Below are 26,612 nucleotides of genomic sequence, written 5' to 3' on the forward strand. Positions count from 1 at the left end.
CCAAATGCAATCAAACTCTCAATGTTCAATCGGTACAAATCCTTAAAAACTTTTAACCAGTAGGTGCACTCAATTATTAAATCTATAGTAGAAAGTACAACTAGGCTTTTGCGTACTCAATTTTGGCGCGCTTCGTAAATAATGTTATACATTATTCAGCAACAGGACTTATTAATTGCAATATTTTTTTTTATGGGGGTGAGGAGGATGCTAATCTGCCATGAAGTTGCGTTACACCTACTCCTTTCAACTTTATTCTTCCATTCCATAACATGCCCCCACCACCCTCCCCTTTACATTCCATCCTTTTCCTTCTTTTTCCTTTCCTTTACTCTCTGCTTTCCCTTTCTTCTTCCATCATTCACTTTACACCTCTCTCTCTCTCTCTCTCTCTCTCTTTCTCATGACATGAACACAGAACACAGAGGTCAGGAGTTGCAACTGGCAAGCGACTCGCTGATCACATGAAAAGCTGAGACTCCAATCCCTGCAAACGATGGCGAGCTTCGGATCATCACCCTCGCCGTCCTTCTTCAGCAAGTTCCGCTCTCTCCTCCTCCTCCTCCTCCTACACCTCGGCTGCTTCATCTTCTCCTCCTCCTCCTCCTCCGCCGCCGCCGCCACGAGCACCAAGAAACGCAAAGCCTCTCCGACCGTCTCCCTCTTCAAGCCCCGCAAAGCTCTCTCTTCCTCCTGGTCATGCCTCAAGCGCATCCTCATCTCCAAACCTCGAACGTCTCACCTTCCAGCGCCCTCTCTCTCCTCCGCCCGAAACTCCCAACGATCCATAGCCTCCCTAGTCCCGCCGCCGGAAGCTCAAGCCCTCGCGGAGCTCACCTCGACCCCACCCGGCGAGAAGCCCAGGCCGGGGACGCTCCTCCAAGCGGAGCCCGACCCCGCCGACCTGTTCTTCCCCCTCCGCAGCGACGCAATCTTCCCTTGCACGTCCTGTGGCGAGGTCTTCCCGAAGTCGCAGCTGCTCGAGCAGCATCACGCAACGCGGCACGCAGTGTCGGAGCTCATCGGCGAGGACTCCGGCCGCAACATTGTCCAGATCATATTCCAGACGGGCTGGCCCGCGGGCAGGGGCCTGAAGGTACTCCGGATCCTGAAGATCCACCACGGCCCGAGGGTGCTGTCCCGGTTCGAGGAGTACCGCGAGTCGGTGAAGGCGCGGGCAGCCCGGGCCGCCATGCGGCGGGACGAGCGGTGCGTCGCCGACGGCAACGAGCTCCTCCGGTTCCACTGCTCGACATTCACGTGCGACCTGGGGCAAGACGGCAACTCCAGCATCTGCAGCCAGCAGTACTGCAACGTGTGCGGGATCATCAAGTCGGGCTTCTCGAAGAAGCTGGACGGCATCTCGACGCTGTCCAGCGGGTGGAGGGCGCACGCGACGGTCCCCGACGAGGTGTTGGAGGAGTTCGGGTTCATGCACGTGAAGCGGGCCATGCTGGTGTGCCGGGTCGTGGCGGGGCGGGTCGGGTGCGAGGCGGACGAGGTGGACAAGGAGGAGGGCGGGGGGTACGACTCGGTCGTCGGGCGGGGAGGGAGTGGGGCCCTCACCAGGTTGGACGACGAGGATCTGCTGGTCTTCAATCCGAGGGCCGTGCTCCCTTGCTTCGTGATCGTGTACACCGTGTGAACGAGCCGTGTGGAATTAGGAATCATAATAATTACGGGGACGTGGAAAAAGTTTCTCGGCTCTCTTTTTGAGTTTGCATGAGTTTGATGCATGTGGGTGTGTTGGGTAAGGGTATCGTTACTCATTAACATCATGCCATGCCATGCCATGCCATGCCAGTGTGTGTGTGAAGAGGTATGGATTAGAGAATTTCTTCTTCGTCTTTTTTGTTTTTTTCTTTGTTTATCATCAATTAGAGATTTGGGAAGCGGTTGACGGTTGAGTTAATATCTGTGTAGTGGGAGATTAGGTGGGAGCTACCGAGCTAGAGAAGTTTTGGTTGTGTAACAACTCTGCTTAAATATATAATGTGTATATATATGCAAAGAATTAAAAGGTAAATTAGTGATCCAATGAGCTTGATAAGAGGACGAGTCTTTGTGATTCTGTCTATTTGACGTCTTGAGTATCGAATATTATCGATTTTCAGAATATTAATTGTATATATGATCCAATGGGCGTGCTAAAAACCGAAACTTCTCATGTTTATTTGCTTAATAAGGGTCGCACGAGCACTCAGTTTGTGAAATCTCTAGAATAATGCATCTTAGATGCCCAAATGGGAATGACCAGTTTACTTGATTAATTCACTCGTACTTGTATTTACTTCTAATTTTAAGGAGAAATTATCTTGGTGTCTAAGCCTAAACTGGACAGGGGGACATACTTCCCCGTGTAGAGTAAGATTATACTTGGAAAATAAGATGATTACACTTGGATTTTGAGAAAAAGAAAGAGTTATAATTGGAAAATAACGCAAATTAATTTCTTGAGTTCATTATTTGTAGCACGGTCTACAAGAACCATCACCATTGCCGCCCCCACTGTCCAACAGCATTAAACATCCGCAAAACTTTTTGTCGGTCCATCGTCCTGCCATCTCACATGAAGTAACTAGCACAATCATAATTCTTTTAATCGAAAAAGAAGATTATGCCATACGATGTTCTACTATGAAAGTGTTTCTAGTAATAATAGAGAACCACAAGACTTTTTTGACAAAATAAAAGAAATAAATCGAAAAAAAAAACTGTAGGAAGAAGGCGGAAAACAGGGTTGGCGCTGGATATTGAGGCGTCGGGAGATTTCCAGCTCGAGAACCGGAGGCCACCTTTTTAAGTCCTACCAGCTACGTGTTTTTGATTCGGGCCATCTGTACAAGTAAAAGATTTGGACTTAACCGGTTAACGAGACTTATAGAGTAATTTATAAATCTTTCGACAGTTGAGTCTTCAGGTCTATGCCTCTAGATTAGTAAAAAAGATATTGGAACTCGCATCAAATCCAAAAAAGAGGGACATGGGTCCTCAAGATTCTTCTCTTTGCTTCATCGGGTAATTTCTCTAAATATATAGTCTAGTCGGTTTCCATGCCTATGCTCAATGTTCATCATTGTTCGCAAAGAGCTGGGCTGTGTGACCTCCACCGTGTGATTGGATAGGACGAGAGAAGAATGGCCCACTCAAGCTTTTATTTTTATCTGAGTGGCGTATTCAAGGCCTTTTGGCGCATGCATGCGAAGCATGCAGCCCACATAATTTATATATACCAAGCTACTTAGTGTATAAATAAACATTGATTATACCAAGGGCGTACCAAATTCATCATGAATGTAGGTGAAAAAGAAGACGAGAATCGAACGCACTTAAGGCTAACTCTATTGCTAATCTCAAAAGTGTAATCGCTGTGGTTGGCCGGTAGTTAGTAGAGCAAGGCATAGATTATTTAAAATGAATGCATTGCTTCCACAACTCGACCCGAATGAGTATAATAGGACATGACTGTCTAACCATTTACGGTTTAGGAAAGGATGTATAAGCTGGATGCAGTTGTTAGGACATGGGTATTGGCTTAGGAAGGGTCTAGATCTATGACTTGACGAACGATGTCACGTCGATTTACGAAAGATGAAGATGGTAAAATGAGTGTACATGCCAGTGGACGTGGCAAAGGAGGATGAGATAAACTCGGTATGTAAAATTAGTAAATTTATAAGTAGAGGGTAAAGTGGCGTTGGGCGTGAGAGCGACGAGGGCTATACTTATCACGGCCCCGACCGGAATTCGGGGCTGCGAGAGGTCCCTTCATGCGACAAAAATGGCCGTTTGGATGCTCACGCGAAGAATTTCATTCGCATCTCCTCCGATCGAAACGTTTACTTATTGAGCTTAGACGTAATATTGCATAAGTCATGTTAGGGAAAGCCATAGAGTAATGAATTTTTCAGGTGTCGGTCGAATAATTAAAAGGGGGTCCCAATGAGATGGATCGAAAATAATTGAATGGAGGGCGTGAGCGGTTGAGTCGACAATCGTCCCACCTAAATTGGAGCCATTCGGCGATGGGATTAGGTCAGTTCAATTCCCATCCATCCATCTCTATCTCCCAAGATTCTCTCCTTTCTAAATGTGCATATCCTGCACGACACGACTAAAGATAAGCTGTCGGAGTATGCTTTCGGTTGCGCCATTCGTATCAAGCAGCTCCCCTCTCACGTAAGAGACGACAAAGCAATCCTTAAAGATTTATGTCCCGTTTCTACACAGATAGAATACAGTGATAAAAGCTGCATGATACAGCAAAGTTCGATTGTAACAGCAATGGTTAGCTTACATGTAGGTCTCCGGTTCGGAAAACACAGCAACTTAATTCGTAGAAAGACAGTTTTGTATGACGGTATGGAAAAGATCGGATCGGACCGAATTGAGCCGACAGTTCAAGTCCCGTTTAGTTCGGTTTGGTGGTAACCGTTCTCAACCCTAGAACACTTTTTGGAGTGAATGTGCATCTTATCTAGATGTTCCGAGGACGCATGTGCATAGACAAGTGCAAACGCAATGTCCTTCGAATCGATCTTCTCGGGGTCACCGGCTGCGGCGGCACTGGCTCGTCACTTTGGCTGCACTCTTGTGCTCAGCAGTTCATACGGATACCCAAAGTCCGGCCCAGCACGGCATTGGACTGATCTAGTACTAATTATTAACCTCCGATCCACGGTACGTAATCCAGCTCGGGATGATCATCACTCCCTCTTCTAGGTCTATTATTGCTCACCTTGTTTCATTAGCGTTGCTTGCTTTGTAGACTCTTGTTTTGATTATGTACATACGTAATATTCTTGCTTAGAAAAAAAATATATGTTTGGTATGCTTTCAAATGAGTATATAGTTGGATGAATTGGACTTTGTGATTCCCATCTAAGCGAAGCCACGTGGAGCATGGTGCAATACAATACAAATAAAATTCAGAAGCTTCTCAAGTGCTAATAATCAATCAAGCGAGCCGAAACCGCGACATTAAAAGCAGAGGAAGCAAAATTTGACTTTTTTTTTAAGGGGTACTGATAACTATTCTAATGAAGACTTGGTTTAATATTTAGGATTAATATCACGAAAAACCTTAAATTGATATACATGTGATAAATTTATCAAAAATTAATTTTTCGACCACCAAAAACTCCATACTGGTAGACCTGTGACAAATTTACCTTTCATTATTTTTCGTTAAATTTTACTGTCAAATCGTTGAGTTGGATGACACGTGACAGTTGATAAGTGTACCAATTTAGGGTTTTACCCCTCCGTTTGTCACATGTTTACAAATTTATGATTTTTCGTTGTATAAATCCAATTTAATGGAGGGTATATTTGTCACAAGTGTACCGGTTTTGGGTTTTTTTGTCAAAAAATTAATTTTGGGTCATTTGTCACATATATACCAATTTAGGGTTTTTCGTGGTCAAAAAATTAATTCGGGATAAAGTTGTCACGTATGTACTAGTTTGGAATTTTTTGTGATATTAACCCTCAGAAATAAACACTTCAAAATTTCTCACAATGAGCTAGATTTTGACTCGAGATTAAAACGTGGAAATGTATAATAGGGAAGACAAATAAGAGCATGGAAAAATCTGATCCCAAGAAGCATGAGGACTCGAATTCAAAATCTTTGACTTTGTACGAACTAAAGTTGACTACAAGACAGCATTCTCTAGCAATGCTATTTTTATTATGTACATTCGATTTCAATTTGTATTTACATGATTTTACAATAAAAAATAAGGAATTTTTAATATCAACCATATGGTTACGCATTTTTTTTATCTTCTTCTTCGCTCATTCACAATATGACGTTATTTTTTAAACGCAAAAAAACAAAATTTATGGTAATCTTTTAAGTTTTCGATTGTTAGATAAAATTTTAGTTTATTTAGTTATTGGCTTGGAAGCACTCAAGACTTGTTCCTTAGACATGTCTTAAAAGTTTGGGATAACGACACAAATGGTCTCTAGACTTCTAATTTGTCTAATGTGATCTCTGGACTTTTGATACGTATTCAATTTAGTCACTGAAATATAGGAAAATGTTCAATACTTTCATTCCAGTAATTCAAATGTAGGAACAAGATTGAACATTTTCACGTAGTCTAGGTAGGGGTGACCATAGTTCCAGGGTAGAATCGGGAATCGAACCGATCCCTCTAATTTAAAGTTTCAGGGTATGCAGGGTAGGTTTCAGGTTCCAAAAATTGGGGAATCGGTCTCAACGGTTAGGTTCCAATTCCATGGAACAAGTCTTTGTTCTATGTCTTCATACAATCCTGCGGTATTCCATGGCTTCCGATGATGAGTATGTAATCTGGAACCATTAGTTTGAGCTTCCATTTCTAGCGATATCAATGATTGATACTTTTACTTTGTTAATGTTTCATATTCTTCTTGTATTTAAATATGAGTTATGGTCAGTATATTGGAGCAACAAAATGTGGTCATTAAAGGTGATGATTCACTGCAATTGTTCAATAAAGAATACAAGTGAAACCCGGGTAGATCCTGGAACCGGCTTCGTAACCTGTGGCATAATAGGTTCCAAGTTCTAGAGTATACATGGTCGATTGGAGGTTCCACAAATTTAGGAACCAGTTTTGATGGGTAGATTCTAGGTTCTACCGTTAGGAACTAAATTGAATATGTAACAAAAATTCAAGGACAACATTAAATAATTTAAAAATTCAAGGACCACATTGCACATTATGCCAAAATTTAGAGACAATTTATGTCATTATCTTTAAAAGTTGGAAAAATGACACAAACAGTCCATGAACTTTTAATTTGTTCAATGTCATCCATGAACTTTTGGTACATGTTCAATTCAGTCCCTGAACTATATGAAAATGTTCAATGCAGTCATTTCCATTAATTTAAGTTTAGGGACTACATTAAACATTTTCATATAGTTCAGGGACTGAATTGAGGGATAACATTGAACAAATTAAAAGTTAAGGGGTCACATCGAACATTAGCATAAAGTTCAGGGACTCATTGAACAAATTAAAAATTCATGAACCAAATTGCATATTGAGTCAAAGTTCAGAGAATGTCAGTGTCATTATCCCTTAAAATTTTTTACCTTGGAAAAATAAAATTTGATTTTTCAGAATTGAATAACCAAAGCGATGCGTGAAATTATCATCGGTTTTTACGATACTGTTGCTCCCGACATTATTCGATATTTTATAATATAATATCGGGGCCCACCTTATTTTCCGCGCAAAAAGCTGGCTTCGAAGATCTCCCGCTCGGCATTGCTGCTCCTTTGCAGTTTTCCTTTTCCTCCTTCCGATTCGCAGGTACGCGTCCGATTCGCAGAACGACACCTCGCGAAGCCTTTGACCACCTCCTCCTCCTCCGCCTCCATCATCACCATCATCATCATCATCTTCTTCTTCTTCCCCAATCTCGAAGCGAGCAGGAGCGGGGAGAAGAATAACGTGGAATGGCCGCCATTGACGGTGGATTTGACTTTTGCGACCTCGAGACTTGTGTTCCGGCCCGCCTATTCTTTCTTTCTTTCCCTTTTTTTGAACTCCTGGATGATCACCGACAGTCCGATCCGTCCCCCTCTCTCGCACTCCGTTCCTCATTTACTCTTGTTGTCACCCTTCGAAGCTTTCATCTTTACAGCTCTCTCTCTCTCTCTCTCTCTCTCTCTCCCTATGCCCTTTGCGTGCTCCCGGGAAAGATCTCGCTTCGTCACGCATTCTGCATTATCGCCCTGGTGATTATTTTGCCTACTACAGTTGGCGCATGCTTTCCGCTTCTCCGCTCTCTCTTTAAAACGATCGCTTTGGAGTCCTGCTCTGCGCGCATTATTGCATCCTTTTGTGTGTGTGCGTGTGTGTGTGGGGTGGAGTTGCTCTGCTGTTGGTTTCTGGAGAAACGCTTTCGGACTTCACGTGATACTTTCGTCCCCGCGGTTCACCATGTACGTGCTTCAGGTTCATTTCGTGTTGGTCCATTGCTCTTTGATTGCTTGGTTACTGGGTTTTTTTTTCCTTCCCTTTTTCTCTTACTTGTGTTTGCGCAATTTGAGAGCTCGAATCAGTTTTGTTTTATTGAGCTTGGTCGTTTCATTTTGGAGAAAACGGAATCTGATAGGATGAGATCAGTTGAAAATTGGGGGGGCTCAGGCAGGGACGATTTTTCCCTGTTCCAATTTAATGCCGTCGTTTTGACTGTGCCAAAAAGCAAAAGCAAATGAAGGAAAGGATTAGAGTTGTCCTACTTATGTTTCATCTCCAATATACATATTTAGATGGATACCCATTAGTTCCTTGAAATCGTCTCATGGCAAGACTCTTCTTGTTTCTAATTTTAGCTGACATCTTCAGAGTTTCTTTCCACTCGGCATTGGTAGCGGAGTTGTATAGAACTTGGCGATAATTTAGAACCCATTTCGGAATCAATAGCTTTTCCTCACACCTTCTATTGTCCTCTTATGAAAATTAACCTCCACTTTCTTCAGCATGCAGCCTGGCATGCCATCTGATTTCAAATTAGATGCCATCAACCGTCACGGCTATGAGGAGCACGAGATAAGCCATTTAGATGGAGAAGTGGCGTCATCAGGTGCAAGAAGTAATTTAGCATTCAGGATGGTAGATGATGCTGAAAAGCAAGGATTGAGATCAACTAACGGCACCGTGTCCAACAAAGAACATAGATCAATTCATGACCGGTAGGATAACATCTCTCACTGGATTTAGCTACCCTGTTGCTCTCAAAGTTTATATTTGATGTGTCCAGCCAATTGCTGCTAATCTGAAACCCTTCCATGCAGTGAATGAATTGCAATTTTACATAGAGAAATAACGTTTAAGCCTCAGACAGCTTATAGATACAGACAGAACACAATCTAATTACTTAGCATAAGCACTAAGCAGGTTTTTTAGAGGGAACCGAGCAGCTATGAGTGAAAGTATCAGCCTTCCAATTCATGATGGTGCAAAGCGTGAGAATGGATCAGCAAGAAGATCTGGACCTCTGGTATCTGGAACAGCTTACTGCATTTCCTCTTGCAGTATGATATTGCTAAACAAAGTTGTCCTATCAAGTTATAACTTCGAGGCTGGAATAAGTTTGATGTTTTATCAAGTATGTTATCTCTTCCTTTCAAGTATTCTCGCCATATACTATTAAATGAGTTCTGGGGGTTATTATCCTGAATGTATGTATTGTTATCTACTCCTCGATTATGGCCAGTGATTTGAGAAACTGAGTTTTGCATGACTTGACTGCAGAATTTGATTAGTTCGGTAATTGTAGCTGTCCTGGGTCTATTCGGAGTAGTTTCAGTGGAAAAGCTCAATTGGAAGCTCATTAGGGTCTGGCTCCCTGTGAATATTATCTTCATTGGCATGCTTGTTTCAGGCATGTATAGGTACGTCAACAATAGTTTGTGCAATTGTAGTTTCATAAGGTAGACCTGGAACCCAAGTTTGGAGGATGTTAATGAAAGCAAAAGCTCATTTTCGTTTCTGTCTTTTGTTATTCCCCTGGATGGGATGTATTTGAAAATAATATATTTAATACTCTCTTGCATTTCCTCTTCAGTTTGAGATATATAAACATTGCAATGGTGACAATTTTGAAGAATGTAACAAATATTCTGACAGCAATTGGTGAATTGTATATATTCCGGAAGCACCAGAACCAGAAGGTTTGGATTGCTATGTTTCTAATGGTAATGGTCCTCTTCCACTTCTCCTCAGTCGCACATGTAAATATGTTCTTGAACCATTTCCTAATCCACCTGCTAAAATTTTATATGGTTAGGAAACCCCTCGTTTTCTCAATCTTTCCTTGAACCTGATGTAATCTGGATGACATATGGATCAGTTTCATTTTTTTTGGCTTATAATACTTCGATTATGAAACACCAAATGCCTTAGGAAAAGGCTCGAGCATGAAGCAGCTTACCAGTAAATTATACTTCTGTATGATTAGACATTGTTCCCTCGAAATTTGCAACTGTCGAAATATCTCTTTATTATCTTGCTCTTTTCGGGACAGCAGAAACTTGAGAAGGTCTTCTTGTAATCACATCGTCAGAGTTCTTCAATGGTCCCGTGATCATGACTTGATCTGTTTGGAAAGTTTCTAGATGACTTGTACAAGGTTACTAATCCATGTTGAGAAAATCATCCCACGTTGAGAAAATTGCCGTAACTGAAACACTGGACTATAGACGGACCTCATTCTCTTCTTTCAGGGCATCTAAAGGATAGGCCTAAAGATTGTTGATGTAAATTAGTTTTTCAATCCACCATTTTTTTCTGCTTTGAGGTTTGAGGGCTATATGTAAATGGCTCTTAATTTGAACTTTGCACAAAGGTACTGCAGCATAACAATCTCGTAATTCTGTCTGCATCATAGTAACACTACATAAACTTCTACCTTCTCATTTCCCGCTTCATGGATGTAGAGATCGAGCTATGGGTGCTAAATGTATCTATTACTGCAGATAATCTCTGCTATCACTGGTGGTATCACTGACCTCTCCTTTGATTCGGTGGGCTACGCATGGCAATTCTTAAATTGTGTTTTTACAGCAAGTTATTCGGTACGTAATTTTTCCTTGCTCCATTGGCTCATTCTCAATCTTACTAGTCAAATTAGTGATTTTTCAGAAGATTGTTTTTGAATTGTTAGTTTGGTGGAAGGAGTATCAAAACAGTACTTGTCTGGCACAGATCCATTTTGGCATCTCTGCATCACTTTCTAATCAACATGCTACATTTGTATTTGTCACAGCTCACTCTGCGTCGGGTGATGGACAAAGCTAAACAATTCACAAGATCTGGATCTCTCAATGAAGTCTCAATGGTCTTGCTGAATAATTTATTATCTCTACCTTTCGCCGTCTTCTCTATCCTACTCTTTGGTGAATGGCAGTACATAGTAAATACGTAAAGATCTACTGTTTCACCACTTCAGCTTACATACAATCTCTTTCAAAGCTATTGTTACCTTATCTCACATGTTTGGGGATATACAGGGACGTAATAAGAATGCCCATGTTTTGGGTTGTTGCGACAGCTAGTGGATTGTTTGGACTCGCCATTAGCTTTACCTCTATGTGGTTTCTGCATCAAACTGGGCCAACCACTTACAGGTACTTTATCATGGTGGGACTTGCAATTAGGTGGAAAGTTTCTCTTGATGATGTCCAATTCACCATTGCAATTGTACAATCAAGTAATTAGATAGAACTATTTGAAAAGGTTAGAGGATTACGGGCTGCGTCCTTTACATGTTCTGCTTGAGTATAGCAGTTATCGCTCCCAATAACTAGTCCTTGGCCTTGGGTCATAGATTTGTCAATAAATTCAACTCACTCTCTACCTTAAATTAGTCTCCATGGATTTCTCAGTACACCTGTTTTAAGTATTTATTGGATATCTCGTATCACTCAAGAGGTGTTATCTTTTTATGCAGCACAACTAAACTGCCGTGCGTTTTAGAATGACTTATGTGTCTTGTATTCTTTTGCAGTCTGGTGGGTTCCTTAAACAAGATTCCCATCTCTATCGCTGGTCTACTTGTGTTCAAGGTTCCACTAAGTGTACCCAACTTTTTCAGTATTCTATTTGGTAATCACTGAAATTACTCCAAACTCAATGCTAAATTTGCTCACTTGCTGAATATAAATCATCTCACACGGAATCTTTGTTCCAGGTCTATTTGCCGGAATATTTTTTGCAAGGGCCAAAATGTCTTGATCGCAAAACCTAGGCACTCTATGAAGGAAACTAATTCTGGCTGATATGGATCTCCTAATGGATGAACAAGCAGAGGTTCTGCACACGATGATGATTTTTTCAATGTTTCCATAATTCAGGGCAGTTTTGTTTTCTAAGAGGTTCAGGTATTCCGCTTCTGAAGTGAGTATGATCTCCGTTGACCAGAGGCAAAATAACAGTTTGCATCCGTGTTGTATCATTGGCAATCTAGGCAAATAGCAGCAAAGCGATTTTTTCCCCAAAGAATAGCTTTCCCATGGAATTTTGTATCAGAGCTGTGCTAATGCGGTATTCTTCAATTCGACTATTCAGTGCTCTCGACTTGTCATCAACCTTGGCTTCAGTACAATCTTGACGACATTTTATATTGCCTCTTGAGTGACAAATTTGTAACAAACCTAGGGTGCGCTTGTAATATCATTTTGCATGATCACTTGACTCGCGTAGGACAGAGTTTCAGCAAACAGGACTTCTGGAACAGGATCGCAGAGGAACTAGTTTGTTCCTCAACCACGTACCTCGACTACAATCTTCGCCGACCATACTTGTTCGATATGCGAGCAAGCTCGCATAACTTAAAGCTTATCTCCGAATATCAACATGTTAAAGATTTTGATGTTACACCTACATGGTTAAAATGACTACAAGGGAAGGCTTGGACCGTTGGTTGATAATTAAGAGTTGGAAGAGCACCACATTATGTGACTGCACGTTCAGGGACTACATGAAGTGAAAAACACGAGCAATTACATTCGAACACTTTATCGCTATAATTTCATACCTGAGGTATTTAATAAAGGGGGGAAAAAGTTTAAAAGTTAGATGAGCGCAAACAGAAATCTGAAGTGGCAGTAAGCCAGCCAACTCATCTCTCGGCAAATTACGAATACATCCAGTTGTTACAATGAGTTACTTATTGCAATTGTTGAAAATATGCCTCAAGTTTGAGCCCGAAAAAGGAATTTTCCTAGTTCAAGTAGGTTTCCTAATTTGAGTTGATTTCTAGTTTAAGAAGGTTTCTTAAAAAGAGGTATCCTATTTTGGATCTAAGTTTTGTCTATGTAAGAAGAGGAATTGCTTTGTGAAGAGTATCCAAGAGAAGCTTGTGCTTGTGAATTACATCATGAGTGTTTGAAGCCGTAAAAATCTTGTGTTAAGATTTTATCTAATTCTTTTGTGAGATTAAGAGATTATTTCGCATGAAATTGTGAGGGCTAAACATTGTGTGGATTATTAAGTGTAATTGGGGGATAGGAAAAGCTGATAATGCTTGAATTACTCGATTGTGGTTGTAATTTCCATTATGTTGCTTCGCTTATAGTGAAATCATGTGCTACTCTCTTCGTGGATGTAAGTCATACCGACTGAATTATGAAATTTAACATTTGATTTATTTTTTATTATGTTTACTTTATTGTTCGATCGCTTACCTTCCGTAACAATTGGTATCAGAGCCAGGTTTGACTGAGTTAAAGCAAATAGATGGTCACAGAAAAAGGAAAAGTGAAAATCAATAGATTTAATGTGAAGGATTTTGTTTATGAAAGATGCAAATTGAGAATTATCTTTATAAGAGCAATATGCTACTCTTGTTTCGGGAGAAACAAGCTAATTGGAATTTAGGCTCGATGAAGCAAGCTAATTGGAATTTGCTAGATAGACAAACGCTGAGTATTATTAAGCTAAAGTTGACTTGTAATCTCGCGTTTAACATCGTGAAAGAGAATACTACCATGGGTTTGATAAAAGCCATGTCAGACATGTACGAGAAGCCCTCTACAATAAAAAAAAGTCTACTTATTGCGCATCTGTTTAACTTAGTGATGGGCGAAGGTGCATTGGTTATTGATCATATCACTGAATTTAATGTGGCCGTTAGCCAATTGAGTTCAGTGATATTGGCTTTGAAGATGAGGTATATGCTTTGATTATATCGTGTTCATTGTCTGATAGTTGAAATACTACTGTTACTGTTGTTAGTAATTCCTCAAGGTCAACAAGCTAGACAGTTGATGGGGTTTCGCGATTTGATTATGAGTGAAGACATTCGTAGGAGAGCATCCAGTGAACTTATTTTAGTAGGTGAAGCTAAAAGAAGAACTAGTAATCGTGTTAGCAAGAGTAGTGCGAACATGAACAGGCGCAGTCAGTTTAGGACCGGTGATGTTGTGGCAAGATGGGGTATCTTAGAAGAAATTACCTAAAACTAAAGAATGAATAGGGTAAAGGAATTAGAATAATGCTGATTATGGATGGATGAATTATGGATTCTAGTTGTTCAATTTGCGCTGCACTGAATAAAAACTGGTTTACTACTTATTAATGCATGAATAGTAATAAGTGTAGTTGGCTAACAATGTGAGTGTAAATGTTGTGGGTGTTGGGACGTTAGATTATAATGTATAATATCATGATGATATCGACTAAAGTGAGGCATGTTCCATAATTGAAGAAGAATCTTATTCCTAGAATACCTTAGATTCAGCTGAGTGTTGGTATACTTCAGAATGTGGAGTTTCGAAGGTTGTTCAAGGTACCGTGGTGATAATGAGAAGAATTAAATATAGTGACCTGTATGAGCTTCAAGGTGAGACGGTGACGAATTTCGCCGCGGAGACGTTGGATGCACCAGTTCGAGAATCTGAATTGTGACATACATGGGGCAAATTGGCGAGAGAAGCCTAAAGATATAAGTGAAAGGAATTTATTGTGTAATTATATTACTCATAAGTTATATGTATGCTAGTGCTATGACTTACATCAATGAGGGAAAGTGTAGTTCAGCTCGACTATCGGAGAAACCACAGAGATTGCAGAGTTGATTCACTGGGTTGGTCGCAAGTTGTCGCAGTTTTTTTTTAAGAAGAGTACCAAATATATGCTAATAGTTGTGGATGACTACTCAAGAAAGACTTTGGTGTTTGTGCTGAAGCACAAGTTTGATACTATTGCCAGGATTAGGCAGTTGAGAGTTTTGATCGAAAAGAATACTGGAACATGTGTGGATTGATAGTAGCATGGAGTTCTATTTAGAGTAATTAAACGAATTTTGCATGTAGAAAGGCACAATGAGACATCGCACTAGTACCACAATAGGTTGTAGAATTGATAATCAGAACATTACTAGAGACGGCCCATAAATTGCTCTCTAGTACTGGCAAAATTAGGAGATTTCTCGCGGATGCACTTAATAAGGCGAGCTACCTAGTGATTTGATCCCTATCGACTAGATTAGATGTTGGACTCCCGAAAAAATGTGGTCAGGTAATGTTGCTCATTGTTCTATCCTTAGAATATTTGATTGTCCGTGTTATGTTCGAGTCGGTGATGGGTAAGCTCGATGCGATTGCAATAAAGTGCATATTCATAGGTCATGCACAAGGTGAGTGGAGCTATCGATTGTAGCGTCTTGAATTGAATTCATTTGTTGTCAACAAAGAAGTTACATTTAACGAGCTAGTCTTTCTGGCTAGGAATGATTGCGGTAGTGCTTATTTGCATATGAACGGTGTTCAGCCTAAGGTGGAGTTACAAATAGAAACTTCTAAGGTAGTGGGTACTAGCGTGGTAATAAACACATATGGTGCTTGTAGCGATGTAAAGCCTATAGAACTAACAGTTGTTGTAGCTGATGAGTTTGACAATGTGGGTGTTTAATCTTCTGATAGAAATGGATGTAACAGTGGTTTTACTTTATCTATGGTAGAGGAGGTTATACTTGAGAATCTTTGTGGAGTATAAAAAGGTGCATGTGGAGTTGGTGTTTTGATGAGGTACACAGTTATGCCAAAGTTTCAGCATGGCTTGACTTGAAAAATGTCTATGGCGGTTAAGCCCATGTGGGGTTGTGGGAGAGTAGCAGTAAAGTTTCGATTTTCAAAGAAGCAATTGTGACTCCACTCAAATGTTGAGCACAGGTAGAGATTGTTGAAAATATGTCTTAAGTTTGAGTTCGAAAAGGAAACTTTCCTAATTTAAGTAGGTTTCATAATTTGAGTTAGTTTCTAGTTGAATGGTTTCTTAGTTGGAAAATATTTCTTAAAAAGAAGTTTCATATTGCATCGAATTCCTGTCTATATAAGAAGTGTGATTTCTTTGTGAAGAGTATGTAAGAGGTGCTTGTGTTCGTGAATTACACACCGAGTGTTTGAAACAGTGAAAATCTTGCGTTAAGATTTTATGTAATTCTTACGTAAGATTGAGAGATTATTTTGCGAAGAATTATGATGGCTAAATACTGTGTGAGTTATTGGTAGTAATTGAGGGCTAGAAAACACTGAAAGTATTTGAGTTATTTGAGTGTTATTGTAATCTCCGTTGTATTACTTGATATATAGTAGAATTCTGTATTGCTCTCACATGGATGTAGATCACACTGATTAAACAACGTAAATATGGTGTATGATTTATTTCCTCATTTTGTTTATTTTATTGTTCAATTGCTTACCTTCTGCAACAATAATTGTCCCAAATAAATTAATTTAAAAAACATGCAAGAATCTACTGTGCTAGGGTCTTGCGAATGAGAATACCTAAAAAAGAAAGGTTTGATAGCCAATAATTACATATAACACGGGAGAGACGATGCATTTAACCAATTCTCCTTATTTGGATGTTTAACAAGTAGAAATGAAATCGAGATGCCCGATGGGTAGCCACTTGCCAATCCCTAAGGGCGCGAATGATAACCATTCTGTTTCTGTTTCCAGGACGAGTTTCTGAGAAAAGAAACCCGTTTGATAACGACAAAAAATTTCTATTTCTGGAACAGAAACCCGTTTGATAACAGCATAAAATTTCTATTTCCTGGAACAGAAACCTGTTTGATAACAATACAAATTTCTATTTTCCGAAATAGAAATCCATTTTTTTAGAACCCCTTTTGGGGTTAAACCCCTTTCAGGGTTTTTTAGGGGTTAAAACCCCTTTTAAATTCCTAAACTAAAGAGTCTTCAAAAATACCATTTGGGCACCTCAAAAATTTAAAATTTCACTCAAAGTGGGTGGCCACAAGTATTCTAAGCCATCTTGTGAAGTTTTGAAATTTTTTATATTTTGATTTTTTTTTGAAAAAATTCACCAAATTTCCTATTTTCCCGAAATTTGACTTTTTATTTTATTTTCTGGAAATTTTTATGAATTTTTATGGATTTTCTGAAATTTTTTTTGAGATTTTTAGAAATTTTCCGGATTTTCTAAAAAAAATTTATTAATTTTTTTTATTTTTTCTGATTTTTCTAATTTTTTATGATTTTTCTAATTTTTTTTAGAATTTTTTTATTTTCCCGCCGGGAATTAACCGGGGCCAAATTTAGGAAGAGATATGTTTTGAAGAGAGAATACAGGTTCTTTTAAAAATGATTTTCATTTCTCGTTCAGAAACAGAAAACCTACTTTTTTTTGTTCTGATTTTTGGTCCAGAACCAGTTCTGGAACAAAAAGTTGTTCCAGAAATAGAAAAATGAAATTGCATTACCAAACGGGTTTCTGTTCCAAATCTGTTTCCGGGAACAGAAAACTAGTTCTGGACAGAAACAAAATGGTTATTATTCACGCCCTAAATGTATCAATTACTAAGATAAGGTGGTTGGGGTCAACTGCTAAAGAATTCTAGCGGGGTTGGGATGAGTTCAGGCTTTCATGACAGGGAAACTCATATTGAACCTGATATGTATTAATTACTAAAATGCCTTTATTTCCTTGATAATCCTTAGGTCATTCAGTAAACATACATAATTATTTCAATGGTATTAGGATTGAACACGTTTTCGAGATTTACCTTATGGGTAAACTCAAAAGTACAACTCCATAAATCATTTATGTAAACAACTAAGGTGACTTGTTTATTTTTTCTAATCCTTTTAGATATTGAATTGTAGACTAATGTTTTCAGTATCAGCCACTATTTCAAGTCTGATTTCACATGTTATGATTGTTTCACATTTTCATGATCCTTGGTCTTAACATTTTTAATATTATATTTTGTACTTTTGTATTTTTTTTTCTAATTGAAGACCTGCAAAATATGAGTTTTAAATAAATGTTTGTATTTGCAAATTTGATGTGGTTTATTACGTGTTTAGTTTGTTTTAGTAATATAGCAAATTGCAAGTACTCGACCGATACTCTACTACATCAGTGAGGCGGGTTTGGGATTTTATATCAAAATCTAGAATGGGATTAGGATAGGTATGGGAAGTAATAAAAGCTTAACCAGATGGGTTCGAGATGAGGTTAGCCGTCTCAAACCGGTCCTGCTTCCATCCCTATTGACAAGTTACTTAGGACACTTATTAACAAAGTCGGTGTTAATATTGTATAGGTTAACAAAGTTGAAATAAGGTACTTATTGGATGCAAGTTCAATTTTTCAATTTTGGCTCATATGGGATTTCCTTTTTTTTTTAAATATCGAATAATCAACATCCCTCCAAGAACCACCTGTGCATGGCTGAGTTGGTGGGCGCTTTCCTTTCCTCCTTAGAGGTTCCGGGTTCGAATCCCCGCTCGGTTCCTTAATTTAAGTGGGGGGCCCTGGCGGTGGGTTGCTGGGCTGGTCTCCCCCGAGGTATAGGCGCCCCGATTACCTGTGCGGGCTCGTCCCCGGGGAATAGTGGCGGATCCTCGTTACCAAAAAAAAAAAAAAACATCCCTCCAAGAAACCATAATAAATGCTAAAGGTTAAAGAATACATAAAGTTTTGGGGATTTATTGTAACCACGGGATCTCAAAGGAATAAATCTCAGTGAGCAATTGGAAGCTTTTAAAGTTTTGTATTTCAGACACTTTGTAGAGAAATTACGACATATGAGCACGGGGCCATCGCGTGGTCGGTTGAATCGAGATGGTCGACTTTGGGGGTGTACTTTTTTTTATGGTATGCCAATTGTATTTTTGGAAATTGAAACTCCCTTACGATGAGAGCTGGCGGGCTCCTAGCGGTAGGGGTGAGCGGTTCCAGGTTCCGGGTAGGTTCCGCCTGGAACCTGGAACCTACCCTCGGGTACAGGTTCCTCAAAATGAGGAACCCGGAACCTACCCTGTCACAGATTCCAGGGTCGGTTCCAGATTCCAACAAGTTCTTTTTTTTTTTAATTTCGTTTTGAATTAAACAAAACGAAAATAAACGCAATATTAGATCATCTTAATGATACATACACAATGCCCTGATGTGACAATAGGCACATGTTTGCACACATATACTTCACAGTACTATGTACAGCCAAGAACTAGATGTATGAAAGGAGTTTCTCGATGTGGCATAAGTTTCTTTTATCGCTGTAGGAGTACCAAAACATATAAGATCTTTTCAGTCTTGGCTGATCAATTAGTAAAATGTGAAACACGGACATTGTATAAATTGTAAGAGCAAGACATTCTAATTTTAAAATGGCAAAAAGATTATGTTTGAGATTTAAAACTTCAGAAAGATCAAACTGGAAAGACAATAGAAGTATGGACATGAGCCTTTGATCAAATAAGATTTAAAGAATTACAGGGTAGGAATTAAGCGAACATTGTCATAAATCACTCAGTCCAGAGAATTTTATCTAAAATAAGTTTCTACACCGTTTCCTCAACAGCAACACAAAAATTAATTATTAAGACAATTGTATCACTCCAGTTGCATGTTCTTAAACACAAATATGAATAAATGATAGGGATATAAGATCTTTGGAATCACAACGCCATAACACCGCTCAGTGATAAAGAAAACGAAGACAGGTCTATCTTGTATCTACCTTACCTGGTGAGGTATTTTGGATCATATGTCCCATAAACAACATCATAGTGTCCATCATAAGATTCTACCAACTCCAGATCACTAGTGAATGGGTCCCACCTGCGGATATAATAGATGAGCTGAGCCATATATAAGGCAATGGCACTATACAGAAAAATTATGAAGCTTACTCATATCTCCGCTGGCGCTCAAGGTTTGAAAGCACTTCAAATACAGTGTCTGCACGGGCATCAACAACACCAACAGACTTCAAAAGCCAAATAAGGAACAAGACAAGGCAAAAGTTCTAAAGACTCAAACAAAAGAAGCCAATGCCGCATAGGCTCTTAATTATACAGTTGTTCCACTGGAAGAAATCAATGGCTAATTTCCACTGATCTCAATAGTCTTGACACCTCCAGTACCACCAGGAGTAGCTCAATCCAGTACCCACACCAAGATTTGATTGCTTACCTAATCCGAACTACAACCGAACAACATCGAAAAGGAAAAATCACGTTTCGAAAAGGACACCATCCCGAGCCAATTGTGCTCATACAATTCGTGAACTGCCAATTGAAACCAACATATAATTGCCTCCGCATTCTTGAGTTTCCATTCACTCACATCTCAAGCAAAAATTCTTGCAAACCCACTTCACTTCGGAGTTGCAGCTCTCAATTAAGGACTAGGAAGTTTTGAGCTTTAACTGACCTCTTAAACCAGCTAGAATCACCAAGAACAGCAAGCCCAAAACTCCCAGAAGCAAATCTCAAATCAAAACAAACAGACCCACAAAACCATAGACAAGCACCAAAATTTGCAGTTCAGCAACCGAAAAGATCTACATTCCGTACCTCGACTTAAATCAGTGACACCCAACACTTAAAAACATTTGGGTCACCTCAAGAATCAGCAAGAAGATGGGTAAAATCCGAAACAGAACAGCCCTTGGAGCAAGAGAAAAGGGAAGTCTCCGGCTCCCGGAGCTTCGGATCTTTCTTCTACGGTCTTGCGGAAGCTTGTTCCAATGGCTCGAAACCAAGACGGAGAGGCCACTGAGAGCGAAAGTGCTTCCTTTCGAATCTATAGGCGAGAAAGCATGGTTCTTGAAAGCGGGGTCGAAGCTGGAGAGTATGGAAGCGGGAGCGAGGGCGAGGCGAAGCGGAAGCGGGAGCAAGGAGCGAGGCAGAAGCGGAAGCAGGAGGGAGCTTTGGAGGGACGATGATGGAGGATCGGGTGTGATTCAGGAGGAGAAGGGAGCATTTGGGAATTAGGGTTTCTAAATACTAAGTTAATGTTTCGGTTGCGGTTCCGGGTTCCGGTTCCTAAAAATGTGGAACTGGGAACCGGACCCTCTGTCCATGGAACCTGGAACCGAACCGGATCCACCGGGTCCGGTTCTCCGGTTCCCGGTTCTACCCTGGAACCGCGCTCACCCCTACCTAGCGGGCCCTTATGGAGAAACCTCATTAACCGATAAATCAAGCTATTCGGAGGAGGGGAGTTTCGAGCTCCCCACCCGAGAATGGTGGCCACTGGGCAAGCCCCCAGTGGTTGATGGTGCACTTAAATAAGTGCAACTCATGTTCTTTTAAGAAAATGGGCTCGATCTTGAAATTTTTCCTCTTTCTTTTTCTTTTGTTATTGTGACGAAGGAAAGTTGAAAGTTGAAACTATTTTTAGTTTTCCAATTGTCGTCCCTGCAAAAATTTGAATACGTAGCTCCTAGGGTGATGCATACCATTTTTTTTATTGGTATCTTAATTACTATGGAGGAGTTTCTAAATTTAAACTCCGCGGTCACACATGCACCAAGTATAAGTTTTTCTTTTATTGTTTTAACTAATCTGTGGCTAAGCCTGGCATTTTCCTTTTCGTTGAACATTACTTAAATTCAAAAATCTTTCTCTTTCTAGTTCCACCTTGATAACTTTGATTTCCTAAATCATTGTGAAGCTGTTAAGCGTTATATCTCTATTATGGTTTCCTATGAATCGAATTTTCTCATTGAATTATGGAAATATCAAGGACAAGGAGTGAGAGTGGATGGAATTAATTTTTTTTTGTACGTAGAAAATGTTTCCACAAAATTATCTTATGTCAATCATCTAATGGAGGGTGTATGCAAAAATCAAGTGACTACGCAACTCTTATACCTTTCTCTTTATGCTGCGTTGTCGTAATTAGGACTATAGTATTGATACAAAAATGAAGTACACAAACGGCCAACAGAAGATATAGCTAAATCACACAAATTATTTGTATATGTTGTTTTGATAATATGTGGCTAAAATCACACAAATTAATCTAGAGCTAAAGTTCTTTTCATTGTAATGTTGGTTTGAATACCCTCAGCGCTATGTCAAACTCTGTGATAGAAGCAACACATATTTTTTAGCCAAACGATGCTCAAACCAAGAAATTAGATCATTTGTTCAAACTCACAGATTAGTTCTCTATAACTCTACAAATCATCAACAAAACAGAAAAAGAAATTAAACCAGAAGTATTGACCACACGCATGTCGACCCAAAAGCTTAGCGACCCTCAGAAACCCTAGCGCAGTGCGCTTCATGCATGCTAATTGCTACCCTGGGAAACTTGAGAGGAAGACACCATCTCTATCAGATCCATCTCTCTCCCACCGTATGGCGTGAAGGCCTGATCAGTTGCCACCGCCGTCCCTCCGCTCGCACCATTGTAGTCATAGCCATAGCCACAGTGATACCCAACCGAATTGGAAGAAGAGCAAGACGAGTGATAATCCACCCCGTTCAACAAGGAAGACAGATAGAGGTCAGGATTGTTCATCAGGAGGCTCTTGGCGTTGGTGGCGGGACTCACTTGATCACCAGTTGCTTCAATCATGTTGTCGGTGTGAACCACCATGCTCGGCCTGTCTATAAGGCGGTCTTTCCCAGTCACATCGCCTAGCTGCAGCCGGTTGTCGCCGTAGTTGCTGGCCGGGAAGAACTTCTGCATGAAACGCACCTCATCGTCATACGTCTCCGACAGCTCCGGAAGGAAGAAATGGAACTGCTGCTTTGGCGGGTCATTGCATTCAGTGGGGCTAGGTCCAGCTTTCTTGGCCTGTGCTTGTGCGGCGGTGGCGGTGTTGTGGAGGTTCTTGCTCCTGATGTAGTCTTCAAGGACGGAAGAATGTGGCTTGTTATTGTTATTGTTATTACTGTTCTTGCCACCGCTTTGAGTGGTGTTGTGGTGCTGACCGCCGTGGAGGCCGAGCTTCGTCCGCCGGGAATTCTGGCGGCGTTTGGTGGCGTTCCAGTGGTTCTTGATGGCGTTCTCAGTGCGGCCTGGGATGCGTTTGGCGATCTCAGCCCACCTGTTGCCGACCTCCTCGTGAGCCCCCACCAGTATTTTCTCCTCTTCCTCGCACCAGCTGTCCTTCTATTTCACACATCGCATGACATTTGGAACCAGAAACTATGTGAGAGGCAAAACACGAGTAAAATCCGGTCAAAAGAAGCCATTTGAAATCTCTCTCTCTCTCTCTCTCGCAGGAATTAAGGTCACACTGGCAACTTTGTAACGACCCAAGTGGTTTTCTTTGTTTTTGTTTGAGAGGGTATGTGGGTGAACTTTGGATCCGTTGAATATCTAGAGCTAATCTTTCAGATTGTGAGAAACTTTGAGCCTAAATCAGAACGTTTAGAGAGAGAGACGATGGGCTGGAGTGCTGCATATTATTATTCAAATTCACATGAAAAATGACGGTGTGTTGGGGAAAAAGAGGGGTGGAATCAAAGTACGGTTGGCGTTGTCAGAACAAGCACCAGAAAGTCGACCGCTAGAAAACATTTTTGTATTTGAAAATGTCTCTCAAAGTGAGGGAAAGAGGGAGGAAACAGGCGTGAGACGTTCCGTTATCAACTGAAGAAGGATCGATGAAAGCTTCACATGATATACGATCTGGGTCTTGGACGTAAATTCTTCCCTATTTTTTTTCATGTAATTTTTATCAAACTGCAAGATGATAAGCAAGATTAAATTTTTTATTTTTATTTCCAACGATAAATTAAAGTTCTGCAGTGATCGAACGAAACAAATTCCCATGTGTTTCTGGGTTCAACCTAGTTCTTTATATCATTGCTTAGAACGAGACACTCTCATCTTCGATATAAAACGACGGATATAACAACAACGACAAAGTGGTGTATGTGCAAAACAGCTTCGTGATAAAAATCTGAAGCAAAACCTAAATTCTGGGGAAACAGTTCAGCATGGGCTGATACAGATCATAGACTTGGAAGAAGAATCGGAAGAACAAGTGTGAAATTAGTACCAGATGCTTCGATAGAGAGAGAGAGAGAGAGAGAGAGAGAGAGAGAGAGAGAGAGAGAGAGAGAGAGAGAGAGAGAGAGAGAGAACCTTGATGTCTGGTCGCAAATGATTGTGCCATCTTTCGCGACACTGCTTGCCGGCTCGACCAGCCAACTTCTCAGCAATCTGCGCCCATTTTCTCACTCCATATTGCTTCACCAAGCTCACCAGTTTTCTTCACAAACATCAGAACGCACGCGAATTCATAGACATGAAAAACCAAACCCTAACAAAGGCTAAAATGCTTCACACCCAAGTTCTTTTGCAGAAAAAAAGAAAGATTGAAACTAAAAGGAGAGATTACATATCCATCCAAGATGAAAGAAAAGAAGGAATAAAAACCTGTCCTCTTCTTCGGTCCACTGTCCTTTGATGAGAGTCGCATGAGACCCTCTTTTGACTCTCTTCCCCGTCGCCAACTTCTTGCTCTTCCCCGGCACTTTGACCACTCGATCATCTCTCGCACCCTCTCTAGGGTTTGGCTCATTCGCCACCACCCAGTTGTTCCCGTAGGAACCGGCATCCATGATCAGACCGTCAGCAAAGCTCGCCTCGACGTCCGGGTGACCTTGCCACGAGATCGCATCGCCCGCGAGATGGCCATGATTGACCAAAGCAAACCCACTCGACGCATTACCGAACGGAGCGGAGTTCTCTTCCGTTTGCTTCGTGTTCTCGTGACAACTCGCTTGGTGGTCGGAGATGTGTGCTTGGCTCCATAAGAAGCTCTCTAGAGCTTTGAATGGCAGGCAAGGACGATTTAAAGAGGGCTTGTCTCCAGCTCCTTCCATGAGAGAAAAGCTTGAAGGAAAGAATGAGAATGCTGAAATAAAGGAAGGAGTATTTACTCTTAGGCGTGAGAATTCGCTTGATTTTGGGAAGGTTGGTGACGCCCTTTGTTTTTTTTTTTGTTAAACCTATCTTGCTCCTAAAAAATCCTTAAAATGAGCTACGCACAAAGGTATATAAACAAAAATTGCTCATGCTTGGGCTTGTGATTAGCCTTGGTGGGTTAATAGCCGTCGATCTCGTCGACGATCCGACGGTTCGACATTCTCGAGCTGATGTAACTCCTAAGCTTCCTCACTCAGGCAAAACTAGAAAGAGAGAGGTGGAGGGATTAATGGGTTCGTCATTAAAGTCCCTAATAATGTGTCATTAATTAATTCATTTGCAATATAGGGAAAAAAATTAAAAGGGGTGTAGATATGGAAAGTTATCTTGCTTGAGCTTGAGCACCACATATTCGATTTGACCAGTCTAAGGCTGGATAAGAATTGCCAAGTTCCAATTTTAATGAATGTCCTACTTCTCATTAGTCTAATTTGAGTATCTGATTTGGCATTTGATTTTTTTTAACTTTTAGCTTATTATTTAGCTTCGGAGTATGAAATTAGGTTATTATTTAATGCGGGATATACCCATTTTCAAAAATATGTTATGTCAGCATCTAAAATCACATATGTTTTTTTTTCCGGAATTTTTTAAAACCTCAAATAACTTACAAATTATTTTTTATAGAAAAATACAAAACTGGCTCTTTTGTGCTTTTTTTTTTTTTTAACTTTCTTGCAAACCGGCTCGACTCTTTGGTTGAGTTCTAGGAGGTTAAGTTTGGTATGTTAAAGCCATGCGGGGGTCAAACATAAAAGAAATGGGAGTGATCATAGTCAATTTTGCAATTAAAGGGTTAATTTGTGAATAGAAGGGAAAAGGAAATTGGGGAGAACTTTAAGCTGGCTTTTAATACGTAGTAGGGGCTACTAAATGCGCCTTTGGAATTGCGATGGTTCTATTGGCAAGATATGAGGATAGGAATCTCAAATATGTTCTAAGCCAACATCGAATTGAGAGAACGACCAATCAAAAAGGAATCGCATAACTTCAAAAAGAAATAATAACGGGTCATCTATGCGTGGCTGATTTCACAAATCGAATGAAACAGATCCTACTGCCAACCAATCTGTCTAGAGGGCGGCTTTGTTCAAACATTCTATCCATTGGGTTGCGATGTAGAATTTTAGCCAACTAGTCATGGACCGGTCATAATAAACTCTTATTAATTTAATTATCTTTGGTAAATATCCATCTTTTCTCCCCTTACTAAACACTAACTAGTAATTGGAGGGATAATCATCTCATTTAATGATTTTATAATCATGTAACGTTGTCATAATTAGATGTCTTACAAGTTTGTACTAGTCAGTGATTTACATGTAGACTAGCCACTCTGCCCATGTTCACTATACGAGTGACGAATTTCAAAAATCAAGGTTCAAAAAGCGAAGCATGCTCTAAAGTTAGTGGGTATTGTCATCTAGCGTTTTATTGACTAAAAATACAAAAGAAATAGTCTTAAATTGTGCTTTTACAACTTTTAAATATACTTGATGACATCAACAAATAGCTGATTCAATGAAGGAGGAATATCTCACATGTGCATAACATTCTGAAACATACTCTAGTATATAATCTTCGTAAATCGAATCTATAATTCATCTTTCATCTTAAAATCTCCATCTTTCAGTTTCTAGAAAATGAATGTATAACTTTAGCTCTTCACTGAATTCAAATGATTTCTTAAGTTAGGTCTTCTATACTATTTGGCACATATTAATAATTGTTAACCTTTATTTTCTTCCATGGTTCAATTCAATTACACTCTCAATGTCATTCGATTATACATGTGAGTATAATTTTCGTTCCTACCTAATTGCATTTTAGTCCTTGACCGAATGTAGCAATTGGTTTTTATTTTTCTGTTTATTTTCACTTCTAGCT

General features: G+C 40.1%; 3 protein-coding genes across 4 annotated transcripts; 2 read left to right on the forward strand and 1 right to left on the reverse strand.

Moving 5' to 3' along the window:
• The first annotated feature begins 284 nt into the window (after positions 1 to 284).
• Positions 285 to 2,050, forward strand: LOC115670436 (uncharacterized). The gene has a single exon (XM_030591713.2). The coding sequence runs from the start codon at positions 497 to 499 to the stop codon at positions 1,643 to 1,645; it is 1,149 nt and encodes a 382-aa protein (XP_030447573.2). The 5' UTR covers positions 285 to 496; the 3' UTR covers positions 1,646 to 2,050.
• A 5,802-nt stretch (positions 2,051 to 7,852) lies between these two features.
• On the forward strand, positions 7,853 to 12,081 carry LOC115670482 (GDP-mannose transporter GONST2-like). 2 transcript variants are annotated; one of them, XM_030591773.2, is made up of 10 exons: positions 7,853 to 7,948; positions 8,489 to 8,701; positions 8,907 to 9,117; positions 9,264 to 9,403; positions 9,577 to 9,706; positions 10,487 to 10,585; positions 10,777 to 10,931; positions 11,021 to 11,137; positions 11,518 to 11,615; positions 11,701 to 12,081. In XM_030591773.2, the coding sequence occupies exons 2-10, from the start codon at positions 8,490 to 8,492 to the stop codon at positions 11,742 to 11,744; spliced, it is 1,206 nt and encodes a 401-aa protein (XP_030447633.2). In that variant the 5' UTR covers positions 7,853 to 7,948; position 8,489; the 3' UTR covers positions 11,745 to 12,081. The 2 variants fall into 2 exon arrangements, with proteins under 2 accessions (XP_030447633.2, XP_056176060.1); XM_056320085.1 differs by lacking the exon at positions 7,853 to 7,948 and having other exon boundaries at positions 8,571 to 8,701; positions 8,804 to 9,117.
• A 9,929-nt stretch (positions 12,082 to 22,010) lies between these two features.
• LOC115670353 (transcription factor MYB64-like) lies at positions 22,011 to 24,622 on the reverse strand. Its single transcript, XM_030591608.2, has 3 exons — positions 24,174 to 24,622; positions 23,880 to 24,006; positions 22,011 to 22,898 (listed from the first exon to the last, which is right to left on the reverse strand). The coding sequence occupies exons 1-3, from the start codon at positions 24,620 to 24,622 to the stop codon at positions 22,071 to 22,073; spliced, it is 1,404 nt and encodes a 467-aa protein (XP_030447468.1). The 3' UTR covers positions 22,011 to 22,070.
• Between the last annotated feature and the right edge of the window lie 1,990 nt (positions 24,623 to 26,612).

The sequence above is a fragment of the Syzygium oleosum genome, unplaced genomic scaffold (assembly GCF_021117445.2).
Source record: "Syzygium oleosum isolate NSW1041296 unplaced genomic scaffold, Sole_v2.1 Sole_v2.19, whole genome shotgun sequence".
In the NCBI taxonomy this organism is placed as follows: domain Eukaryota; kingdom Viridiplantae; phylum Streptophyta; class Magnoliopsida; order Myrtales; family Myrtaceae; genus Syzygium; species Syzygium oleosum.

Excerpts from the sequence above, each read along its gene's own strand:
- LOC115670353 (XM_030591608.2), bottom strand. The coding sequence starts at position 24,622 with ATGGAAGGAGCTGGAGACAAGCCCTCTTTAAATCGTCCTTGCCTGCCA. Across the intron at positions 24,007-24,173 it reads TGGACCGAAGAAGAGGACAG|AAAACTGGTGAGCTTGGTGA; the intron begins GTTTTTATTCCT and ends ATGTTTGTGAAG. Across the intron at positions 22,899-23,879 it reads ATTTGCGACCAGACATCAAG|AAGGACAGCTGGTGCGAGGA; the intron begins GTTCTCTCTCTC and ends TGTGTGAAATAG.
- LOC115670436 (XM_030591713.2), top strand. The coding sequence starts at position 497 with ATGGCGAGCTTCGGATCATCACCCTCGCCGTCCTTCTTCAGCAAGTTC.
- LOC115670482 (XM_030591773.2), top strand. The coding sequence starts at position 8,490 with ATGCAGCCTGGCATGCCATCTGATTTCAAATTAGATGCCATCAACCGT. Across the intron at positions 10,932-11,020 it reads TGGCAGTACATAGTAAATAC|GGACGTAATAAGAATGCCCA; the intron begins GTAAAGATCTAC and ends GGGGATATACAG. Across the intron at positions 11,616-11,700 it reads CTTTTTCAGTATTCTATTTG|GTCTATTTGCCGGAATATTT; the intron begins GTAATCACTGAA and ends TCTTTGTTCCAG.